Source organism: Galeopterus variegatus, unplaced genomic scaffold (assembly GCF_000696425.1).
Source record: "Galeopterus variegatus unplaced genomic scaffold, G_variegatus-3.0.2 Scaffold7280, whole genome shotgun sequence".
In the NCBI taxonomy this organism is placed as follows: domain Eukaryota; kingdom Metazoa; phylum Chordata; class Mammalia; order Dermoptera; family Cynocephalidae; genus Galeopterus; species Galeopterus variegatus.
The window spans coordinates 16,924-39,443 of NW_007733391.1; the positions used below are offsets into that span (position 1 = coordinate 16,924).

At 50.4% G+C, this 22,520-nt stretch overlaps 1 protein-coding gene across 5 annotated transcripts in view; it reads left to right on the forward strand.

Annotated features, from left to right (window-relative positions):
• Positions 1 to 259: 259 nt before the first annotated feature.
• The window catches only part of HIF3A (hypoxia inducible factor 3, alpha subunit), a 33,080-nt gene continuing 10,819 nt past the window's right edge, over positions 260 to 22,520 (forward strand). For 3 of the 5 annotated variants that reach the window (XM_008591776.1, XM_008591779.1, XM_008591778.1), the window contains exons 1-10: positions 260 to 334; positions 6,491 to 6,681; positions 7,749 to 7,894; positions 9,725 to 9,809; positions 10,137 to 10,249; positions 10,637 to 10,845; positions 12,268 to 12,374; positions 12,612 to 12,759; positions 18,711 to 18,820; positions 19,721 to 19,911. In XM_008591776.1, the coding sequence (XP_008589998.1) occupies positions 309 to 334; positions 6,491 to 6,681; positions 7,749 to 7,894; positions 9,725 to 9,809; positions 10,137 to 10,249; positions 10,637 to 10,845; positions 12,268 to 12,374; positions 12,612 to 12,759; positions 18,711 to 18,820; positions 19,721 to 19,911 (1,326 nt within the window). In that variant the 5' untranslated portion in view covers positions 260 to 308. Of the gene's footprint in view, positions 335 to 6,205; positions 6,280 to 6,480; positions 6,682 to 7,748; positions 7,895 to 9,724; positions 9,810 to 10,136; positions 10,250 to 10,636; positions 10,846 to 12,267; positions 12,375 to 12,611; positions 12,760 to 18,710; positions 18,821 to 19,720; positions 19,912 to 22,520 lie in introns of those variants that run through there. The other 2 variants (XM_008591777.1, XM_008591780.1) reach the window with 2 other exon arrangements.

Below are 22,520 nucleotides of genomic sequence, written 5' to 3' on the forward strand. Positions count from 1 at the left end.
GTTCAGGGGCTGGGACGGGGAAGGCGCGGCCCGCTGACGGCGCGGGCGACACCGCTGGGGAGGTCCGCGCGAGGGGCGTGTCTGGGGGCGTGTTCCACCGTGTCCCCCAACTCCTCTCGGCTTGCCAAGTCTTCGCCTCTGGTTCTGCCTCCTTCTCGAGAGTGACAGACCCGTCCCCCAACCACAGCCGCGAGCCGGGCGCGGTGCAGCCAACGACGCGGGGGTGGGAGGAGCTGGGGAAGGGGCTAGTAGGTTCAGGGGAGGCGACAGGGGACCTCCAAGGGCTCGGGAGCGGCGACGGGCGAGCCATGGCGCTGGGGCTGCCGCGCGCAAGGTACTGGGGTTCGGGACAGGAATTATGGGAACTGGAGGGGCTCTCCTGGAGACCCCTGGGCTGGGTGGCGGGGTACGCGTCACAGCCAAGGACGCCCTAGGGTGTGAGGTTGGAGGCACGTCCCCGCCGCACCCTCCAGGCTGCAGGATTAGAGATCCCCACGTCCCAGGCTGCCCCGCCCCTCTCGCCAGGAGTGGCTTCGGGGTCGTGGTCTCCGATTTCCTGCTACCCCGGGTGCGCTTCCCCTCCTGGTTGCGGGTGAAACTCGGGGTCCCTACGGAACTGGGGGTGGTTGCATTTGACCGGTCCCCTGGTATTCTCCCTCCCTATCTTGATCCCTCTGGCCTCTGAACCCGCAGAGTGAAGTTGTTCATCAGATCCCTGGGATTCTAGGAGATATGGAGTACCCCCAAATTAAGCCTTTCCAGATATAGGGAGTCCCTTGGAAGGGGATTCAACTCCTGAGCTCAAGAGAAGAGACATCCTCTTTGATTGGACCCTTTCTGACACCCTCTCCCAAACCTTGGGTTTTCCTAGAAATGGACAGAGGGGGTCCCCTTTCAGAAGCTGCCTGGGCCCCTTCCCAGGGGCCTCTTTGTGTCTTTTTAGAAGCTAGGGTCACCCCCTTAAATAACATGGAAACAAGCTTGACCCACTTTCCAAAGTCTGGCCCTTTATCTCACTCCTCCACCCCCACCCAGTCCCTGTTACTGAGGAACAGGGGGGTCCCACCCAAGCCTTATTTGAGGGAGACCCCATGGGAGATTCTGTGCCTGATTCAGTGTGAGACCCTGGGAACCGTGATGGGAGTGCCGCCTGCCACAGTGTTCAGCTGGGGTCATCCTGGGCAGGAGGTGGGTTTCTGTGTTCAGGTTCCAGCAGGTGCAGATCTACTGGGGCAGAGGGGAACCTGTGCTCTGGGACCACAGCCAAGGGGTCCTATTTGGCCATGTTCTCATGGGACCCTGGAAAATGTCCCAGGTCCTTAGTTTTTCCTGTTCAGTCTGAGGCATCCAGCAAGCCTCACACCCTTCCCTCCTCCCTGGCTTTGCACACAGGTCTTATTGGACTGTCCACACCCCCATGTTTTTTACACCCCTCCCTGCCAGGTTCACACCACCCCCCTTCCCATTCTATTCCAGTCCCTGGCTCTGGTCTGGTGAGGGAACTCCTTCCATCCCTTCTAGGCCAGCCCGGACCCTGCCTTTCCCAGCACCCCCTCCTGGCTGGGTGGGGGCCCCTTGGCTGAGCTGGGGTACTCTCCCCTCCCCACCCAAGGCCAGCCCTTTCCCGTGGTGTCATCTGCCACTGCATGCCACCCACTCATAACTCACACCTGGATCCTGGCCACGCTCTGTCCCCCCCTGTGTCCCCAGGATGACACTTCATCCAAAGGGGTACTGGGTTATGGTGAGTGGGCCCCCCACACCCCCTTGCCCCTTCCCTTCTTCCAGCTCAGGCTTGCTGCCATCCTCCTTGGACAGGGATATTCTTGGGAAGTCCCTAATGGGCACACTGCCCTGAGTGCCCACCCGAGGTTGAGGGTTTCCAGAGAAGATAGGACTTTGCAGACCAGCACCCCACCTGATTATCATGTCCTTAGGATGAGTAGAGTCAGGGTCAGAAATTCCCCCCGACCCCCATCCCAAGTCTCTTGTCAAAACCAAACCCTGCCTCTGGACTCTTAGGCCACCTTTAGGCAGTGCCAAGAGGGGTCCCTGCCCAGATACAACCTAAGCCCCTGGTCCCTAATTCCCTACACCTTTTGCAAGACCCCCAATACCCAGCTGCATGTCAGAAGAGAGAAGCCCAGAAGCAGCCCCGAACATGGGGCAGGTTCTCCCTACTTTCATCATGCCTTTCCTGGAGGGTGGCAAGTTCTTCCAGGCAGAGAAGAGGTTGACTTCTCTCTCTCCTGGTTGGGAGGGTGCCAGGCCCCAGCCCCCATTCCCAGGCCTCACTCTGGGGCCTCCAGGCCCTGGCCCCGCCCCTGTTCTCAGCTGGAACACAGAGGACGGGTGGCAAGCTTCCAGCTGCACGTCCCAAGCTAGGCAGAGTGCCAAGGGGCTGGACCAGGGCTGGGCATGGGGCCAGCTGGGGCGATCCAGAGGCAGCAGCAGTGGGACAGGGGGAAGGGACTGAAGCCACTAGGCAAAAGAGGGGCAGGGCAGGGGCCCTTTGGGTGGTGGGGCACACCCACCAAGGCATGGCATTTAAGAGCATATGCCCCAAAGTCAGGGTTCAAATCCCAGCTCACCCACTTCTTGGCTGTGTGGCCTTGTGCTGCCTCTCTGTGCCTCAGTTTAATATCCTGGGAAATGGGGGTCATACCTCCCCTACCCCATCCCAGATCAGATCTGGGGGACAAGGGTCACCTAATAGGTGTGCAATATACTGAGATCTAGTCAGAGTTCTGGGTGGAAGTAGACAGATTTGGCTTGAATCTGGCTCTGCTATGAAAGACTGTGTGGACTCAGGCAAATTTCATCACCTCCCTGGGCCGGCTTTCTCATCTGGAAAATGGGGAAGGAAATAGCAGGTATGTGGTCAGATTGACTGAGAAGTGGTTAAGCATAGCCGAGCGCTGATGAAGGGCGCTGGGATTACCACCTACCTGGGTTAGTTGGGCTGGGGATGCCCTCACTCCAAGCCTCAGTTTCTGCCTCTGCAAAAGGGAGATCACTTTTCCTGCTCCACAGGATTGCTATAAAGATTTAATGGGGTCTCTAGCTCCACAAGTGCTCAATCCACCAAAGCTATCATTACTATCGCTATTTAGTTCTCTTCCCAAGGTGCCTGTGTAAAAGCCATGTATGTAATTGCACATACATGCCACACCAGGGGGTTACCACCGAAGCCCACGTGTTTCTCCATTGCCCAAGAGGCTCCTAGAGGCTGAGGCTTCCCTCCCTGATGTGGACAAAGGAGAATGATCAGTTTAACCTTTATATAGCAATTACCAAATGTCAGGCCCTGTTTTCTAAGCCCCAAGCCTAACTCATTGAATCTTCAAAACAACCCTTTGAGATAGGCGCTGTTACTATGCTCAGGGTGGCTGTGCAACTTGTCCAAAGTCACACAGCTAATAAGTAATGCAGTTGGGATTGGAACCCTGGACCGGGGAAACTAGCCCCCACTCGGTATAACCAGAAAGGCCAAAACCCAGTGGGGGCCCACACTTCCCATTAGAACATCCGGAGAACAGGCTGGGAGCTGAGAGGAGGGTCCCTCTGCAGCCACCAGCTGGCTCCTTCTGTGGAAGAAGAAGCTCTGCCACAGAGAGGATTACAGAGCCCAGCTGCCTGGGAGGGGGGGCGCTGGCCCCACCCCATTCCTGTTCCCACTCCCTGTTCCCTCTGTCCAGGGGCCCCCAGCTCAGTGAGGCCCGCCCACCCCCACTCTATAGGCAGGAAGACAAACAGGGCTGGAACAGAACAGAACGGAATGTCCTCTCCGGTAGGCAGGACTGAGGCCCTTGCCCCCTCCAGCCAGGAGGGAAAGGAGGGATGACATCTTACCCCCTCCAATCCTCCATCCAGCCTGCCCCTTTCTGTGCCTCCCACCCTATTGCACTGAGGGCTTTTTTTTTTCCCCTCTGTAGCCAGACAGGAAAATCTCTTCTTCTCTTCTCCTCTTGCCTGGGGGGTGGTGCTGCAGGTCTTGTGCCTGGGGGTGGGCTTGAGGGCATCTCAAAAGTGGCCTCTCCCTCCCTGAATTTAGGAAGAGACAGTCTCCCTTCCTAGAGGATCTACTTCTCTGGCTGGGTCACAAAGAGGGGATTAGAGAAAAAACTGAAGGCTCTGGAACCTCACCTCCCGATTTCAAATCTCAACCCTGCCAGTTACTGGCTTTGTGACTTCTTGGGCAAAAGACTTTACCTTTCAGAGCCTCAGTTTCCTCTTTGTAAAATGGAGGTTTAAAATGCCTCCCTCTCCGGACTGGCCCATTAGCTCACTTGATTAGAGTGTGGTGTTATAACACCAAGGTCAAGGGTTTGGATCTCCGTACTGGCCAGCTGCAAAAATAAATAAATAAAAAAATAAAAATAAAAATAAAAATGCCTCCTTCCTAGGACTCCCCTGAGAATAGAATGAGTACACACAGGCGGAATACATAGCACAATGTTAGACACATACATGCTTAGCAAATGACAGCTGCTTATTATGGTTTTATCAATATTATAAACATAGATAAGACCATATATACTATATACTATATAGAGTAGTCCCCCTTATCCTCGGAGGATATATTCCAACACCCCTAGTGGATGCCTGAAATGATGAATAGTACTAGACCCTACATATACTATATTTTTTTCCTGTACATACATACCTATGATAAAGTTTAATTTATAAAGTAGGCACAGTAAGAGATTAACAACAATAACTAATAAAATAGAACAATTATAGCAGTATGCCGGCATCAGTATTCTTGTGGCTTTGGGGCCATTGTTAAGTAAAATAAGATTACTTGAACACAAGCACTGCGATACCCTGCCAGTCGATCTAAAAACCAACACAGCTTGGGCCGGCCCGTGGCTCACTCGGGAGAGAGCAGTGCTGATAACACCAAGGCCACGGGTTCGGATCCCATATAGGGATGGTCAGTTAGCTCACTGGGTGAGCATGGTGCTGACCACACCAAGCCAAGGGTTGAGATCCCCTTACTGGTCATCTTTTTTTAAAAAAAAAAAAAAAAAAAAAAAACCAAGACAGCTCCTAAGTGACTAATGGGCAGGTAGCACATACCAGGTGGACATGCTGGACAAAGCGATGATTCACGCCCCTGGAGGGATGGAGTTAGATGGTGCAAAATTTCATCACGCTATTCAGAATGACGCACAATTTAAAACTTATGAATTATTTCTAGAATTTTCTATGTAATATTTTTGGGCTGCGGTTGACCGTGGGTAACTGAAACCTCACAAAGCAAAACCGTGCATAAGGTGGGGGTGGGGCTATCATACTATACTAGATATAATACACCCTATAATTTTTTATTCAAAAACGAAGTACAGGGGCCGGCCCGTGGCTCACGCGGGAGAGTGCGGTGCTGATAACACCAAGGCCACGGGTTCGGATCCTATATAGGGATGGCCGGTTCGCTCACTGGTTGAGCGCGGTGCTGACAACACCAAGTCAAGGGTTAAGATCCCCTTACCGGTCATCTTTAAAAAAAAAAAAAGAGAGACTTTGGATTTGAAGACAGTGGCAGGAACAGAGGGAGGTGCTAAAACCTGGACATAAACTCAGGGCCATAGAGACAGAAAATTTAAGAGTCGAGGCAGACCAGTGTTCAAACCCTTGTTTCACTATTTATGGGCAAGCACTGCACCTCTCTGTGCCTCAGTTTCCTCCTCTGTTCAAAGGGCATACTGTTATTACCTTCCTTCTAGGGTTGTCTGACAGTTAAATGGGTCAGTGTAAGTTTCATGCATGGCACAGAGACTGACATAATGGTAAAAACTGGTTAAGTGGCAGATATTCCTGACAAAACAATACTCATTCTTCTACCTCCAACCCCACAGGCAAAATGCAGGCATTTGAAGTGGATTAAAGTGCAGGGGTGAGTGGTTAGCTGTTTGCTGGACAGAACAGGGGGTTGGTTTGCTGTGTCACCCTGGTGGGACCCTGCCCCTCTTAGGGCCCCTGTTGGTGGGTCGTTAGTCTTTGAGATCTATGCTCCAAGATTCTGAGGACTCAGCTCAGCTGAGAAGGGAAAAGGGCAGGGGGCCTGGAAGGCTGCAGGCATCTTCTTCATGCTCCCTCTTTCCTCTGGCCCCGGGCCAGCTTGGCCAGTCCCCTCCCAGCACGAGGTCTCTCTGTCCCCCAGGAGTCCCTAGCGGAGGAAATAAACTGCAGATAAGTCAGGGAGGGGACAGAGCGGCCCTAGGCACGCCTCAGAGTAAGGCGCCAGGAGGGCAGCATGGACTGGCTCAGGGACAGGTAAAATCCTGGGCTAGGAGGGGCTCCAGAGTGAAACCCTCCCAGGCCCAGAAAGCTCCGGGAACTCTCTGAGACCACAGAGCGAGGGCTGCACAGCCGGAGCCCTGCCCTCTGTGAGCCCAGACCCCTTGTGACAGGGCCCCACGTGCTCGTCCCGTCCACTTCTTTCGCTTCCGGGGACGCCACCAGTGAACGCTGCCCATGCTCGCAGGTCAAGCACGGAGCTGCGCAAGGAAAAGTCCCGGGACGCGGCCCGCAGCCGGCGCAGCCAGGAGACCGAGGTGCTGTACCAGCTGGCGCACACGCTGCCCTTCGCTCGTGGCGTCAGCGCCCACCTGGACAAGGCCTCCATCATGCGCCTCACCATCAGCTACTTGCGCATGCACCGCCTCTGCGCCGCAGGTGAGCCCCGCCCCCGGTTCGCTACATCCCGGGGACGCCCCGCCTCCGGGAAGCCTTATCCCGACAGGGTCCCGCCCCCGGGTCGCGTCTTCCCGGCGCATCCTCACCTTCCCGTAATCCGTTTCCTTGGCGAGGCCAGCCGGAGCCCAGTTCTTTTGGAAGTCCCGCCCCCTTCACATGTCTATCACTGTTAGGCCCCGCCCCTTGGAAGTCACTCTGGGGAAGCTCCGCCTCCTTAGAACTCCAAGTGAGGCCGGCTAACTCCCTATGGCTCCTCAAACTCTTAGTATTTGGTCCCCTAGGAGACTCCCTGATATGTTCCATTCCCTTATAGTAAGTACCCCCTGGGAGGCTCCGCCCCCCAATTTTTAATTACTTGAGAGTGCCTGTTCCCCTCCCCTCCACCCTACTTCTATGGCTTGTTCCCTTAGTAGCTATTCCATTGAATTTCCAGTTGGAATTCCACTCTGCAGGAAATTTTGTTACACACACACACACTCACACACACACACACACACTTTGGAATCCCAGGACCCTGAAAAGATTTTATTGTAGGGGAAATAGAGTCATCCTGTGGCAGGTTCTGCCCGTTAAGACTTCCCTGCCCCATAGAATTTTACTTCTCTGGGAGGCCTTTCCCCCTTAGAATTCTGTGCCCTTGGAGTCCCTGCTTCTTTAGAATTCTGCCCATCTGGAAGACCCTACACTCCAAGAATTCTGAACCCTGAGAGGCTTGGCTCCCCCCTACAATTCTGACTCCACCTAGACCCTGGCCCGCTAGAATTTTGACGCCTGGGAGTTTCAACCCCTTTAGAATTGTATTCTCTTGGGAGAACCCTTCTGCCTTAGAATGCCTTAGAATTCTGTTCCCCTGGGAGGCTCTGCTCCCAATTCCAGTGCTTGGTGGCCCTGCCCTCTTCCTTGGAACTCCAAGCTATTAGGGTGTGTCGTCACTCACCTGGGGGTACGTGTAAGTTCCTCTGAGTGAGGAAAGGCAGAGGGAGGCTAGCCAGGGTCGGCCCAAGGCTGACTAGAGATGCCCCCATCCTCCCTGCCCCGGGAACCAGGGGAGTGGAACCAGGTGGGAGCAGGGGGAGAACCACTGGATGCCTGCTACCTGAAGGCCCTGGAGGGCTTCGTCATGGTGCTCACCGCCGAGGGAGACATGGCTTACCTGTCGGAGAATGTCAGCAAACACCTGGGCCTCAGTCAGGTGAGAGGAGCTGCTTGCTCTGTGCCTGGCCCTGTGCTGGTGATGCTGGGGGACAGTCTTAGCCCTGCCTTTATAGGACTCTAGTACAGAGGGGAACTAGGAATGTCACCAGACAGGAAAACTCAGAATAGTTAGGGCTGGGATCGGACAGCTTAGGGGGCTGTGGGAGCCTGGAATTGGGGGGAGGGAGGGGGTGTACCTGACCCAGCCGTGGGGGGAATCAAGGGCTTCCTGGAGGAAAGGACATCTGAGCTGAAACCTGAAAGCTTTAGCCAGTCAGAGGTCTATGAGGAATGGATGGGACCAGTGAAGACTGGGAATGTACATTGCAAGGGGAACAGAGCATGCAAAGGCCCGGAGGTGAGATAAAACAGCACTTTGGGGAAATAAAGAAGTGTATCCTGGCTAGGTGCAGACTGTAATGGAAGAAAAGACTAGAGAGGTTGGGAGGGGCTAGATGATGTAGGGCCAAATTAGAAGGTTTATCTCCAGGGCACTGGGGAGCCATGGAAGGATTTTAAGGAGGGAACAAGTTATGCCGGAAGAGGTAGAATCGGATTTACATTTTAGAAAGATCCCTCTGGTACTACAGGGAGATAGAGTTGGAGACTAGAGGTTAGGAGATCAGCAAGGCGTGGATGCCAATCTCAGATGGAAGAAAAGGAGTAGGGGCAGGGCCATGGGGAGGGGAAGATAGAAACAAGAGACATTTAGGAAGCAGAACTAATTTTTTTTTTTTAAAAGATGACCGGTAAGGGGATCTTAACCCTTGACTCGGTGTTGTCAGCACCACGCTCAGCCAGTGAGTGAACCGGCCATCCCCACGTGGGATCCGAACCCGGGGCCTTGGTGTTATCAACACCACACTCTCCCGAGTGAGCCACGGGCCGGCCCAGAACTAATTTTAAAGATCAATTTTAGTGAACCCTTACAGCAAGCCCCATGAGAGAGTTCCCATTCTTTTTTCTATTACACATTAATGGGCTCCATAGATGGTATCTGTTCCTTCTCCCTCTCTTCTTATTACCCCACTCCTAATTTATTAGTGTGAGCTCTTGGACTCAGAGAAATGAATGTCCCAAGGTCCCAAAGCTAGGAAGTGGTGGAGCCAGGATCCCATTCCAGCTACAAGAGGTGCTGTCCCAGGAGAGAGATCTCAGTTTTCCCCCTATTCACCATCGCCAGCCGTGCTCATGTTGTGAGCCAATGTGGGTCGCCTTTCATCCGTGTCTCCTCCTCCCAGCACCAGGCTCATTTCCTAGACTGAACTCAGGAGTTGGGGCTTTAGCTTGGTAAACAGGCGTGAGTTGAATGGGGTCTCATCTCAAGGCCTTTGCACTTGCCCATCTTTCTGGAACACTCTTATTCCAGGGAGCCACAAGGCCACCTCCCTTGCTTTGTTCAGCAATTTTTTAACACGTCACCTCACAAAGCCTGCCCAAGACCACTGTGTCTAAATTGCATCTCATCATCTCATCACCTTACCCTGCTTCAGCTTTCTTCGTGTCACTTATTACTTTATTATTATATGTTGTTTTGTTGTGTTGTTTGGTTTTTGTCTGTCTCTCCCTACTAGCCAGTAGTAAGCTTTGCAGGGCAGGGATTTGTCTGTGTGATCTCTGATGTGTCCTTACAGTTTAGAAGAGGGCTTGGCAAATAGTAGGTATTGAGTAAATGGCTGCTCAGCGAATGAATGAACAAATGAGTGAGAAGTCCAGGCTGTTGAGTTGGGGCAGGGTTGAGCTGAGGATGGGAAGTAGAGGATGGGCCAGAGGCCCTGGTAAACATACTTTCCCCGCACGACACCCACTCCGCTCCCCTTCCTGGCAGCTGGAGCTCATCGGACACAGTATCTTTGATTTCATTCATCCCTGTGACCAAGAGGAGCTTCAGGATGCCCTGACCCCCCAACAGAGTGAGTTTCCTTGGAGGTGTCTGTCCCACTTTACAGAGGAGAAAATCGAGGATCCACCCCTCCTTTAGCATATTCCCTCCTCCTCTAACACCGGAATGAGAGAAATGTGACAAGGGGGACACAGCCCTGCCCTGGGGATGCAAGGAGACAAGGACCTGCTCTAGGGGTCCCAAAGGGGCACATCCTACCCTTAGGGGACCCTCTCTGGTTCCAGGTCCCAATTTGGGGGATGAGGCTAGGGAGACTTTAGCAGCCAGGGTGCTGGAGGGAACTGGGCCCTGCCTGAAACTGCCTGCTGACCTGCCTCCCACCCGTGGCCCTCCCCAGGCCTGTCCAAGAAGAAACCAGAGGCCCCCACTGGACGGTGCTTCTCCTTGCGCATGAAGAGCACCCTCACCAGCCGCGGACGCACCCTCAACCTCAAGGCGGCCACCTGGAAGGTGAGCAGGCCCTGAGCCCCTAAAGATCTTGTAGGGGGTTGGAGTCTAGGGGTTCCTTGGGCTGGGGATCCTGCGGGTCTCTCTCAGGCTGGACTTCATGGGTGTTAGGGCATCTAGGAGGTTGGGTGTCTGTGGAGTTGGGGTCTGGGGATCCTTGTAAACTTTTTTAGGCTGGATCTCTGTGAGTCTGGGACTGGGGTTCCTCAGGCCCCAGGGGTTGGAACGTGGGGGTCTTCAGAGCTCTCTGAGCTGAGTCTCTGTAGTCCTCAGGGATTTCTTCTTCTCAGCTCCCTGTGGGGCCCACAGAGACCTTCCTCCTAGCCCCATGGGTAGCCCAAGGCCCAGATGCATCACTGCCTCATCACCCCCCTCCCCGCCCTGGCCCAGGTGCTGCACTGCTCTGGACATATGAAGGCCTATAAGCCCCCCGCAAAGACTTCCCCAGCTGGGAGCCCCAACTTGGAACCCCCTTTTCAATGCCTGGTGCTCATCTGTGAAGCCATCCCCCACCCAGGCAGCCTGGAGCCCCCACTGGGCCGGGGGGCCTTTCTCAGCCGCCACAGCCTGGATATGAAGTTCACTTACTGCGATGAGAGGTGGGCAGGGGCCCCGCTGCGCACCCAGCTCTTCCTCTTCCCTTCTGCACAAGTCCACTCGCTCTGCCTCGCCTCCCGCCCTCCCACCCCCATGTTCCCCTCTTTCTCTCTCTTCTGTTTCCGTCTCTCTCTGACTCTGTCTCTCTCTCTTCGTGTGTCTCTGAACTTTCTGTGGGTCTTTTGATCTTTGACTCACGCTGTGTCTCTTTCTGTTAGTCTGTCTCCTAGTGTCTCTCTCCCTGACCAACTGTTGCTTTTCATAAATGAGGCAATTTGTGTAAAGCAGTCAGTGCAGTGCACAGCACACAGGAAGCACTCAATAAACTGACATTATTAATTCTCCCTCTATCCTTACTTTTCTCTTTTTCTCTCTCCCTCTCTTCTCTCTGTCCGTCTTTCCCTTCCTGCCTCTCTCTTCTGTCTTTCCCTTGCCCTGGAGTCATGCTTAGGAATGGTGACTCTGGATTCAGACTGCTTGGGTTTAAGTCTGGGCTGTGTGTCCTTGGCCAAATGACTTCACCTCTCTGTGCCAGTTTCCTCATCTGTCCTGTGGCATCATAAAACCTACCTTGTACATAGAACATTAATCGTACAGTCGTTCCAAGCACTCGATGAGTTGCCTGGTGAAGAGCTTAAGAGGAGTGTCTGTTTTTAATCATCATCATTATTACTTTTTATTTCTTTTCATTCTTTCTTCTCTTTCTTTTTGTCATTTTCTTTCTTCCGCCTCTCCTATGTCTTTCACTTTCTCTTTTTTCTTCTTTTTTCCTTGCTCTTTCCTTTTCCACTCTCTCTCCCTTTATGTTAGTTTTCTATGGCTGCTGTAAAATTACTACGAACTCAGTGGCTCAAAACAACACAAATTCACTGTCTCACCATTCTGGAGGTCAGAGGTTCTGAATGAGTGGTACAGGGCCAAAATCAAGGGCTGTGTTCTTTCCAGAGGCCCCGGGGAGAATCTGTTTCCTTGCCTTTCTCAGCTCCTCGAGGCCACCAGCATTCCTTGGCTGTGGCCCCTTCCACCACCTTCAGAGCACATCACTTCAGCCTCTGTGTTCATCACTACAACTCCTTTTCTTACACTAACCCTCCTGCCTCCTTCTTATAAGGACCTCCATGATCCTATTGTGCCCACCCAGATGATCCAGGATCATCTCCCCATCTCAGGATCCTTAACTTCATCACATCTGTGAAGTTCCTTGTAAGATACCGTATTTACAGTTTCCGAGAATTAGGATGTGGACATCTTTGGAGGCCAGTATTTAGCCCACCATACTCCTCTGTTTCTATTTCTTACTCTTTCTCTCTCTTGTTTCTCTACATGTTTCTGGCTTTGTCCCTGTGTCCCCTTGCCCCTTCCCTCCACCCACCCTCCATCTGAGCCAGCTGGACCCTGACCAGGCCCTGCTTCACCCACCCCAGGATCGCAGAGGTTGCCGGCTACAGCCCTGATGACCTAATTGGCTGCTCCGCCTATGAGTACATCCATGCTCTGGACTCGGATGCAGTCAGCAGGAGCATCCACACCTGTATGCGTCCCAGTTCCCCAGGCCTGGAGCCCTCTGCTGCCTGATCCCCAGCTGACAGCAGTCCCCAAGTTTCCCATGCCCTAGGGAGGCTTACCCTGCCCACCCAACACCAGCTGCCTGCTCCCTGAGCCCCAAGGAACCTTCTTTTCCCCCTCATACCCAACTCCCAGCCCCCAGAACCTTCTCTCCCCAGTTGCCCCTTCTGTGGCCTTGACCCCTCCGTGTCCCCCTCCTCAGTGCTGAGCAAGGGCCAGGCAGTAACAGGGCAGTATCGCTTCCTAGCCCGGAGTGGTGGCTACCTGTGGACCCAGACCCAGGCTACAGTGGTGTCAGGAGGCCGGGGCCCCCAGCCGGAGAGTATCGTCTGCGTCCACTTCCTGATCAGGTAAGTGAGAGGGGCGTGGGGTGGGCTGCGTGTGCATGGACACGAGCATGCATGTGTATCGTGCATAAGTGTGTGCACCTGTACATGCATGTGGAACATCAGTGGACGTGGGAATACACACATGTGTATCTGCGTGCACACGTGCGTGTGTGTGGGTGTGTGTACCATTCACTTAAATTAAAAAGGGCTCTATATTCAAGTTAAAATAAGGAATGCAACAGAATCATAGGGTCTTTTTTTGCTTTTTAAAAATTGGGGTATAATTTACATACAGTAACTTCTCTTTTTAAAAAAATTTTTATTGAATCAAAATTGATTATATGTATTTTGGGGGCTCAACGTTGAGATATGTTGATCAAATCAATATTATTAGCATGCATATGTTACAAATCATACTTATTCTTTATGCCCCTTGTCCAATCTTAGCCCATCCCCCTGCCCATCCCCATTCCCCGCTCTAGTTACCCTAGATTTCTTCTCTCCTTCTGAGAGAGTAATGGTTACTCTGTGGATTTGTTGACTAGATGATCTGTCCAATGCTGAGAGTTGTTATCAGGTCCCCCAATATTATCATAGACCAGATGCTTCTCCTGTCACTCTGGAATGGGCTTTGTGGAGAGAAACATCCTCTTCTTTTCTTTATCTCTGCTGGTGACTCTCCTTGTGTCACTGCACTCCAGTGGCTGGCGGACCATCTGTGTGGTGGTTATGACATCTAGCCACTTTTGCTGCAGCCATGGTTATTGTGGTGGCTGTGGTGGGCCACCCACATGGAGGTGATGTTTTTGGCAGGCTCCTTGGCACTTGCAGTGTTCCTGGTTGTGGGTGGGGTCCGGTCCCCAGCTCCATCTATCGGGTCCCCAGGCAGATCCCAAGGTGCTGGCGTGGTGTACCAGGTTGTGTGAGGGGGGTCTGGTCCCTGGATCCATACCTCAGGTCCCCAGGCAGACCCCAAGGCAGTGTGCCTGGTTGTGGGAGGGGGCTCCGGTCCCCACTCCATGCCTCACATCCTTGGGCAGACCTGAGGTGCTGGTGGTATGTCTGAGCTGGAACTAATATTTTTGTCCTTTGCTTACTTCTAAAATGGGGGAAATTTCTGTTGGGACCAGTACTTGAGCTCTCTGTTTAGCAAAATTGCTGTTTTGCTGCTGCTTCCCTAGGGAATGCTTTTTGTGCAGCCAGGTTATAATGGTTGACTTTATAGGTACTTCCAGCTCTCCAGAGACACAGTGCATCTGGGTTGTGTAGTAACTCTGATCTGGGCCTGAGTCTTTTCATCAAACTCCACCCCATGCCATTCTATATTCATGACCAATCTCCTCTGAGTGGTCCTATGCTGATTGGGGTGCAGGTCAGCTGTCCTTGCTGTGTCCCTGTGTTCCCCCAGTGGGCCCGTCTCCCCCACCACCTGTGCTACAAACACTTCCTATGGGATGGGCTGTGCACCAGTCCCTTGTGATGACTCACCAGCCTCTGAGTGGCTCCATTTTTTCAGTTGTTGTGGCTCCTCACTCCTATGTGGGTCCACGGGAACCCTATTAGTGGTCTTGCTGTCCTGGGGGCCACCAAGGCCCTCTTCTCCCCTGCTGCCTCCACAAGCAACTCCATTCGAAGGGCACAACTGCGGCTTTTGCCAGCTCCTGCTCCATGTGCTCAGCAGTTCCAGCATTAAAGTGGCCGCGGCACGAAATGGTCAGAGCAGTTTTTTGTTTCTCTCATTGTGGCTTCTCCTGCCTTCATGCACTCTTTAGGTCTTTCCTCCTCTTCCCCTGAGCTCCAGCGGCCCCAGCTTGGCTGATGTTACATTTTTACAGTTGCAAATTGGCTGATTTGTGTGAGAGAGTGACTCTTGGGACCGTCTATTCCGTCATCTTGACTGGAACTCCCAGTAACTTCTCTTTTTGGTGTACAGTTCTATGAGTTTTGACAAATGCATGCAACTGCATAACTACTACCACAATCAAGCTAGAGAACAGTTTTATCACCCCAAAATATTATCTTATAGTCAACCCCTTCCCTACCCTAGTCCCTGGCAACCACTGATCTGTCCTCTGACTCTAGAGTCTGCCTGTTCCAGAATGTCATATACAGGGAACCATACAGTATGCAGCCTTTTGGGTCTGGCTTCTTTTACTTAGCGTGATGTATTTAAAATTTATTCATGTTGTGCTTTGTATCAATAGTTCCTTTTCAATGCTGAGTAGTATGAATGGACTACAGTTTGTTTATCTATTCCCAGTTGGAGGACTTTGGGCTGTTTCTGCTATTTTGGGTAATTACAAATATGACTACTAAACATTCTCATACAGAATTGTATGAGATCACACATTTTCATTTCTCTTGGTAAACACTTGGGAGTGGAATGGATGGATTATATGGTAAGTGTATATTGAACTTCATAAGAAACTGCCAAACTGTTTTCCAGCATGGCTGTGCCGTTTTGCACCCCCATCAGCAATGTCTGAGAGTTTCGGTTGCTCCATATCCTTGCCATCATTTCATATTGTCTGGGGTTTTTTTGTTTTGTTTTATTTTGCTTTAATTTTATTATAGGGCACACTCACCTACTAGCTGAGGCTCCCCCAAATTGATACTAAACTCACAGGTCTGGCTGCCTGCTCCCAGACAAAAGCAAATCACTCAAGAGTCAAATGATGGGGAAAATGGAAGTCAGCTTTTATTCAGGAATGCCAGTGAGCTGAGGAGAGATGTGAGGCTCACCCATCTCTTTGTCGAACCTGAAGGAGAATGGCTAAACTAAAGCTATATCAAAAACTCAGATTTACTGGGGGGGTTTTAAAGAGGGGGATGAGTAAATGGAATGTGGGAAATGAAAAGCAAGACAGAGGGGCACATGCAAGGGGCCAGGTGCAGTCTCGCCAAGACTCTGTCTGGTTTCTGTTCCTGTCCTTGCTGTCATCTCATGGTCCTGCTGGAGGGGTGGGATCAGCATAGCTTTTCTGACGTCTTCCTTGGTTTCCCTTGGATAGTACACGTGAGTCTACAGCTTCAGGCTGGCCAGGAAACAACTTTATATTCATGTAAATAATGTCATCTTGCCCTAGAGATGACCAAGTTTCAAAATATCAAATAATCATGGGAAAAGAGGGAATTCAGAGAAATGCATGCCAAGAAAAAAAAACTGTGCTTTTTAAAATTTGCCTACAGCCCATGTGGTTTTAGATCCCAACATGGCTTCAGTCCTGCTCACTCCAACAATTTTAGCCATTCTAATAGGTGTGTAGTAGTCAAATTATAGGCTTTTTACCCTCATGAGGCATCTTAGAGGTTTTTTACTATTTAGAAATGCAGGGATGTTGATAATAACATTACAAGGAGGGCAGGAAATTATCACATAAGACAGAGTTAGAATTATAGCTTTTCTTTGAAGGCTGTTTTACAGGAGGTGGCACAAATTTCTAAAGCCTTAGCGGTTATCCCAGATCTAAGGGGTGCTTCAAAATATAAATCAATTCATATCTCAGAGCCCTTCCGTGGCTCCCCAGAAGGAAAGCCCAAGCACCTTAGTGTGGCTCACCAGGCCATGTGGGACTCCTGCCTCCTTCCCCTTCTCACTCACTCCCCAAACCTCAGGGCCTTTGCAAATGCAGTTTCCCCTGCCCAGAGTGCTCCTCTCTCTTCCCTCATCCCCTTTCTTCTGAATTATGCCAACTCATCCGTTCACTCTGATCTTGGATATCACTTCCTGAGAGACCCTTTTCCTGAGCCCCCACACAAGGTCAGGGTGCCCTGTTTTCTCTCCTGGTATCCTGTACTTTTGCTGCAGAGCACTTAAAGCCATTTGTAATTATTCTGTTTACTTGTGTGTTCAGCCAGGCCTTCATTTATTGCCCTTTTCAAAATTGCAAACCCCCTTCTCTGCTTTATTTTTTCCCTAGTACTTATCACTGTCTACCCCAACACTGTCCTATAAAACTGTGATGCCAGCCACATATGTCATTTTGAATTTTCTAATAGCCACATTAAAAAGGTAAAAAGAACTAGGCAAAATTAATTTTAATGATACATTTTATTGTGCAAACATATATATACACAATTCAATATAATACATCCAAAAATTATCATGTCAACATATAATCAATATAAAAAAAATTATTGAGATAGTTTAGATTCTTTTTTTACACTCCATTTTTAAAATCTAGTGTGAATTTTACACTTGTAGTACATCTCAGTTCTGACTAGCCACATTTCAAATGCTTTATTTCATAGAAAGATATATAGTATGTTTTGTGGCTAGAGATATATTTAATATACAAATAATATATTTTATTTAAGGTCTTTTTCCCACTAGCATTTAATCCCCATGAGGGCAGGGAGTTTTGTCTGTCTTGTTCACTACTGAACACAGCGGTGTCTAGATGGTTCAATAAAAAATAATAACAAACACTTGTGCCTGGCACAGTTGTATGCATTTTACATGTACATTTTTTGCATATATATGTATTTTTTTAAAAGATGACCGGTAAGGGGATCTCAACCCTTGGCTTGGTGTTGTCAGCACCACGCTCAGCCAGTGAGCAAAATGGCCATCCCTATATAGGATCCGAACCCGTGGCCTTGGTGTTATCAGCACCGCACTTTACCGAGTGAGCCACGGGCCGGCCCTTTGCATATATTTTTACATGAATATTTTACTCATTTAATCCTCATAATAACCTGGGGAGGAGATACTGTTATTATTCTCTCTTTATAGAAGAGGAAATTGAGTCCCAGAGAGGTTCAGCCACATGCTCAAGGTCACACAGCTTGTAAATGGCAGAGCTGGGATTTGAACCCCAGCTGTTGGCTGCAGAATCCTTGCTCTTAACCACAACATAGTACTGCTTGACTAGAAGATGTTTGCGTAATGAACAAATGAATAAACTCCATGTGGCATATGTGCATATATGTGAACCCAAATATGTGGAGCATGTGAGCATATCTGTTCCTGTATGCACTTGGGCATAGATGAGTGTGCCTGTTTGTGCTTCTGTGTACCGAGTGTGTGTACATGTGTGATTGTGTGTGCTTATGTTTTTCAAGGGAATAGGGGTGGTTTTGGACCAGCCTAAATTGGAATGTTTCCAGCCCAGGAAGGGTTTTGTGAGGCTGGGGAGGGGTCATACCTCTCAAAGAACTGATGGGAGAACCAGGCTCACCTGCATTCTGTCCTGTAGGGGGTTATGCAAATGAGATGCAAATTAGGGCCTGGTCCTCAGCCCCAGACCAGCTCTCCAAAAGCCAATTTGGCCGATGAACATTTGGATTGTCTTCACAGCCAGAGACTGTGGGAGGGGGGTGCAGGAGACATAAGAAGGATGTATTTATAAATCTGTTCCCTCGAATATGAAAAATGTCTATGAATAGACACTTCATAAATAAAATCATATTCATAAAAATATAACCCTATGAATTCTTCATATTTGGTAATGTAATGAAGAATATGTTAAAAATATATTTCTCATCAATGTATTTATAAGAATAGGATTATAAGTAAATATCTTTCAAGAGACTATTTAGTTCTTAAGGCTTTCACTCCTCCCTCTCTCTGCCCCTTGGTCTCCCCCTCTTTTTGCCCCTCAGTCTGCCCCTCTGTCCCTAGATCTTCTCCTCCCTCTGCCTCTTAGTGTCCCTGCCCCCCACCCCTCAATCTCCCTTCTCTCTACCCAGGCGGTGCTAAATGCCAGCTCTTTTTTCTGTCTTTCTTTCTACAGGGGGAGCTTGGGAAGTAACAAACTGAGCTTTCTTTTAAATGCTGTTGTGATAAAAAACAGTCAACAAAAATCAAATCCTTATAAGAAAGAAATAAATGTGGAGAATTATTTCCTGCAAAACATCTTCCTGTCCCTGGACGCAATTGCCTCTTGTAATAGGGCATCATCTGAGGGGGCTGCTGGGTCTGGACCAAGGACCCTCCCTGACTCCTACTCCCCTTTCTGCCTTGTATCCAGCCGGGTGGAAGAGACCGGAGTGGTGCTGTCCCTGGAGCAAACGGAGCGACACTCTCGCAGACCCATTCAGCCTTCTCAGAAGGACTCTCCTAATCCTGGGGACAACCTTGGTATGGGGGAGGGCTGGGGCCGGGAGGAGCCTTGTCTTCAGGACCCTTGGGAGAAAATCCAAGAGCCTTAACATGGCTCACCAGGCCCTATGGAAAGTGCCTCCTGCCTCCCTGTGTTTCTCACTCACTCTCCAAACCTCACCTGCTTTCTTAGAGCTCTTGGTACATGCCAGACTCTTTCATGCCTCAGGGCCTTTGCACATACCCTTTCCTCTGCCTAGGATGCTCTTCTCTCTTCCCTCCTCCCTCTTCTCCTGTGTCTGTGGGATGCTTGCTTCAGTCTCTTGTTGCCCTTTGCTCTGAACTTTCTATGGCTCCCCATTGCTTCCACCCTTCAGCTTCTTCCCTGTTCTCTCTTCACTCCTCTTTGGTTTCCAGCAATCTCGACCCTCCCAAGTCTGGCCCCTCCTTTCCCTTTTCTCCCTCCTCCACCTCATCCTGGACAAGCTTCTCTCCCTGTTTGTTCTTCAAGGCCTCACCTTCTCTAAGCTATTGCTGGCGGCCCATGCTCTTAGGTGTGGGATGGGGTTGCTGTTGTCCTTTCCTTTTCAGCCCTCTCTGAGCCATGTCTTAACTTCTGGGGACTTTAGAACCTCCTTGAGGGCTGTAGGCCATTCTTTTCCCCTAAGGTGCAAAACCCCCAGAGCTAAAAGGAAGATGCTGTTCTGGGCCACTATGCCCCTCCCCTAGAACCCTCCAGGGCCTCACACATCTACCAAATAAGTTAACACCTGGCCCAGCAGGGGTTCTCCAGGCTCCTTCTCTCCAGCACTAAGGATGGGGCCATCCTGTCTGGTTGTTGAAGACATGGACTCTGTTCCCTGGGGTTGGTGCAGAGGGCTTTGGCCCTCAGCCCTAGATGACTGCCCTGTTTCTTCCCCCTCTCCGTGTGTCCTGCAGATGCCCCTGGGCCCCGGATTCTTGCCTTCCTGCACCCCCCCGCCCTGAGCGAGGCCGCCCTGGCTGCAGACCCCCGCCGTTTCTGTAGCCCTGACCTCCGTCACCTTCTAGCGCCCATCCTGGATGGGGCTCCAGCAGCCACCACCCCCAGCACACTGCCAGCTGCACGGTGCCCCCAAAGTCCCCTTCCGGTAAGCAGTCCCACCTGCTTGAGCCCTCAGGACCCAGGAGGCCTTAGCCTTTGGCTTAAACCTTGCTGTTCTCTGGGCCTCGGTTTCTCCATCTGTGTAGTGGGAAGGTTGGGATGAGTTGGGGTTCCTTTAAGACCTAGATTCCAGATTCTTCAATTGTTAGAATTCCTGAGTCTGGCTTCTAAATATTCCCACCTGGAATATTTAGAATTGATATGGGGCACTTCCCCTCCCATCCCCCTGGCTGGTGACCAAGCATCCAGGCACTCTGAACTTTGACATCAAAGAGTTAGAATATGTAGTGTCCTAGGGCCAGACGGTGGCTCAGGGAGAGTGTGGTGCTGATAACACCAAGGCCACGGGTTCGAATTTGTATTAGTCTGTTTATGTTGCTCATAACAAAATACCCGAGACTGGGTGATTTATAAAGAAAATGAAATTTATTGCTTACACTTTCTGAGGCTGGGAATTCCAAAGTCCATCTGGTAGTGGTGACAGTGACCCAGGGATCTCACATTGCAAGAAGGAGAGAGCAGAGAGAGAGAAAGACAGACAGACTCTCTTAAAGCCCTCAGAACCATGTCCTGACCACCATTTTTAATCCATTCACTACTGCACAGTCCTGCAATCCAATCACCTCTTCAAGGCTCCATCTTTCACTTACCATAATAGGATCTCCCACCCTGTTAACAGTTACAGTGGGGGCTAAGTTTCTAATACATAAAGCTTGGGGAGCACAATTCAAGCTTCAATGAGTTTTGGGGGGACATAATTCAATCCACTGCAGGATCCCTATATAGGGATGGCGGGTTGCTCACTGGGAGAGCGTGGTGCTGACAACACCAAGTCAAGGGTTAAGATCCCCTTACCGGTCATCTTTAAAAAAAAAAAGAATGTGTAGTGTCTTGATTTATACAGAGCTGGATTAAGATCCTAAATCTGCCACTTATTAGCTATGTTGCCCAGGGCAAGTGAGTTCCTGAGGCCTTAGTTTCTTCACTTGTGAAGTGAGGATAATCTCAAGTAACGTCATTGGTCATTGTGAGGGTTAAATGAGATCATTCATGGGAAGCACTTAGTAGTGGCCAAGCACCTAGCAGGTGCTCAGTAAACCTTGGCAGCTAGGGCTGAGCCCGTGGCGCACTCGGGAGAGTGCGGCGCTGGGAGCGCAGCAGCGCGGGTTCGGATCCTATATAGGGATGACCGGTGCGCTCACAGCGCTCAGTGGCTGAGTGCGGTGTGGCCGGTCTCAAAAAGGACAAAAAATAAAAAAATAAACCTTGGCAGCTACCATTTTTACTTACAGCGCACCTTTGACCTCAGTGGGTACATATTGTCTGGTGTTAGCCCTCCTTATCCCCACCCTTCACCCCAAGAAAATATCTTCACCTGAGAAATATAGACTGTGACCTTTGATTTCACCCTTTGCCTCTGGGACAGCTGGACTCTGCATTACTTTCCCCTCAGACTATTTGACTCCAAGATCTTTGACCCCAGAGGGCCTGAATATGTTGGCCTCAGGCTCTGGTCTTTCCAACAGTCAGTGTTTGCCTTGTCAAAATCCAGGCACTCTGGGGCCGGCCCGTGGCTCACTCGGGAGAGTGCGGTGCTGATAACACCAAGGCCCCGGGTTCGGATCCCACATAGGGATGGCCGGTTAGCTCGCTGGCTGAGCGTGGTGCTGACAACACCAAGTCAATTCCTTTTTCATAAAAGGTCACATGTATTTTCAGATGAGTAGCTTTCTCAACCTGCTTCCTGCTTATAGAATTTTGGTGGTCCAAGGTCCTCTTTTCATTTTGTGCCATCTCTGTCCGTTTCAGTCCAAGCCGGCAATGTTTCTGTGCATATAATTCTCTTTAGACAACTTTGTTGGTCTCATGTGAATCTCTTTAGAGTTTGCTCCATTAGACAAAAGCCACACCCACAAGTCACTTCAAGATAAGCCCTTCTCTACCTGAGCTTCTGCTGAGATGGCTGAGTGACAGTGCCCTTAAGTTTAATAGAAGCCCTTTTGTTTGATTGGGAACATCTATTAGGCATACCCTTAAACTCCTTAGAGTGCTGTATTAGTCCATTTCTGTTGCTTATAACAAAATACACAGAACTGGGTATTTTATGAAGAAAGTGAGATTTATTGCTTAAATTTCTGAGGCTGGGAAGTCCAAAGTCTAGGGAACACAGCTAGTGAAGGTCTTGGTGGTGGCGACAGTGATGGCAGGATATCACATTGCAAAAATGGCGGAGCAGAGACAGCAGGAAACTCTTCCTACACCCCTTTTCTTTTCTTTTTTTTAAAGACGACCGGTAAGGGGATCTTATCCCTTGACTTGGTGTTGTCAGCACCGCGCTCTCCCAAGTGAGCCACGGGCTAGTCCTCCTGCTCCACTTTTAAAGCCCTCAAAACCACAGCCCTGACCACCATTATTAATCTGTTTTCTGCAGCATTGTTCTACAATCTAATCATTTCTTCAAGGCCCCACCTTTCAATTACCATAATAGGATTTCCTACCCTAAGCAGTTACAGTGGGAATTAAGTTTTGGGGGGACATTCAACGCAAGGCAAGCGTGTTTTGTCTGACTGCAAGATAGTCTGAGGCACGATCTTT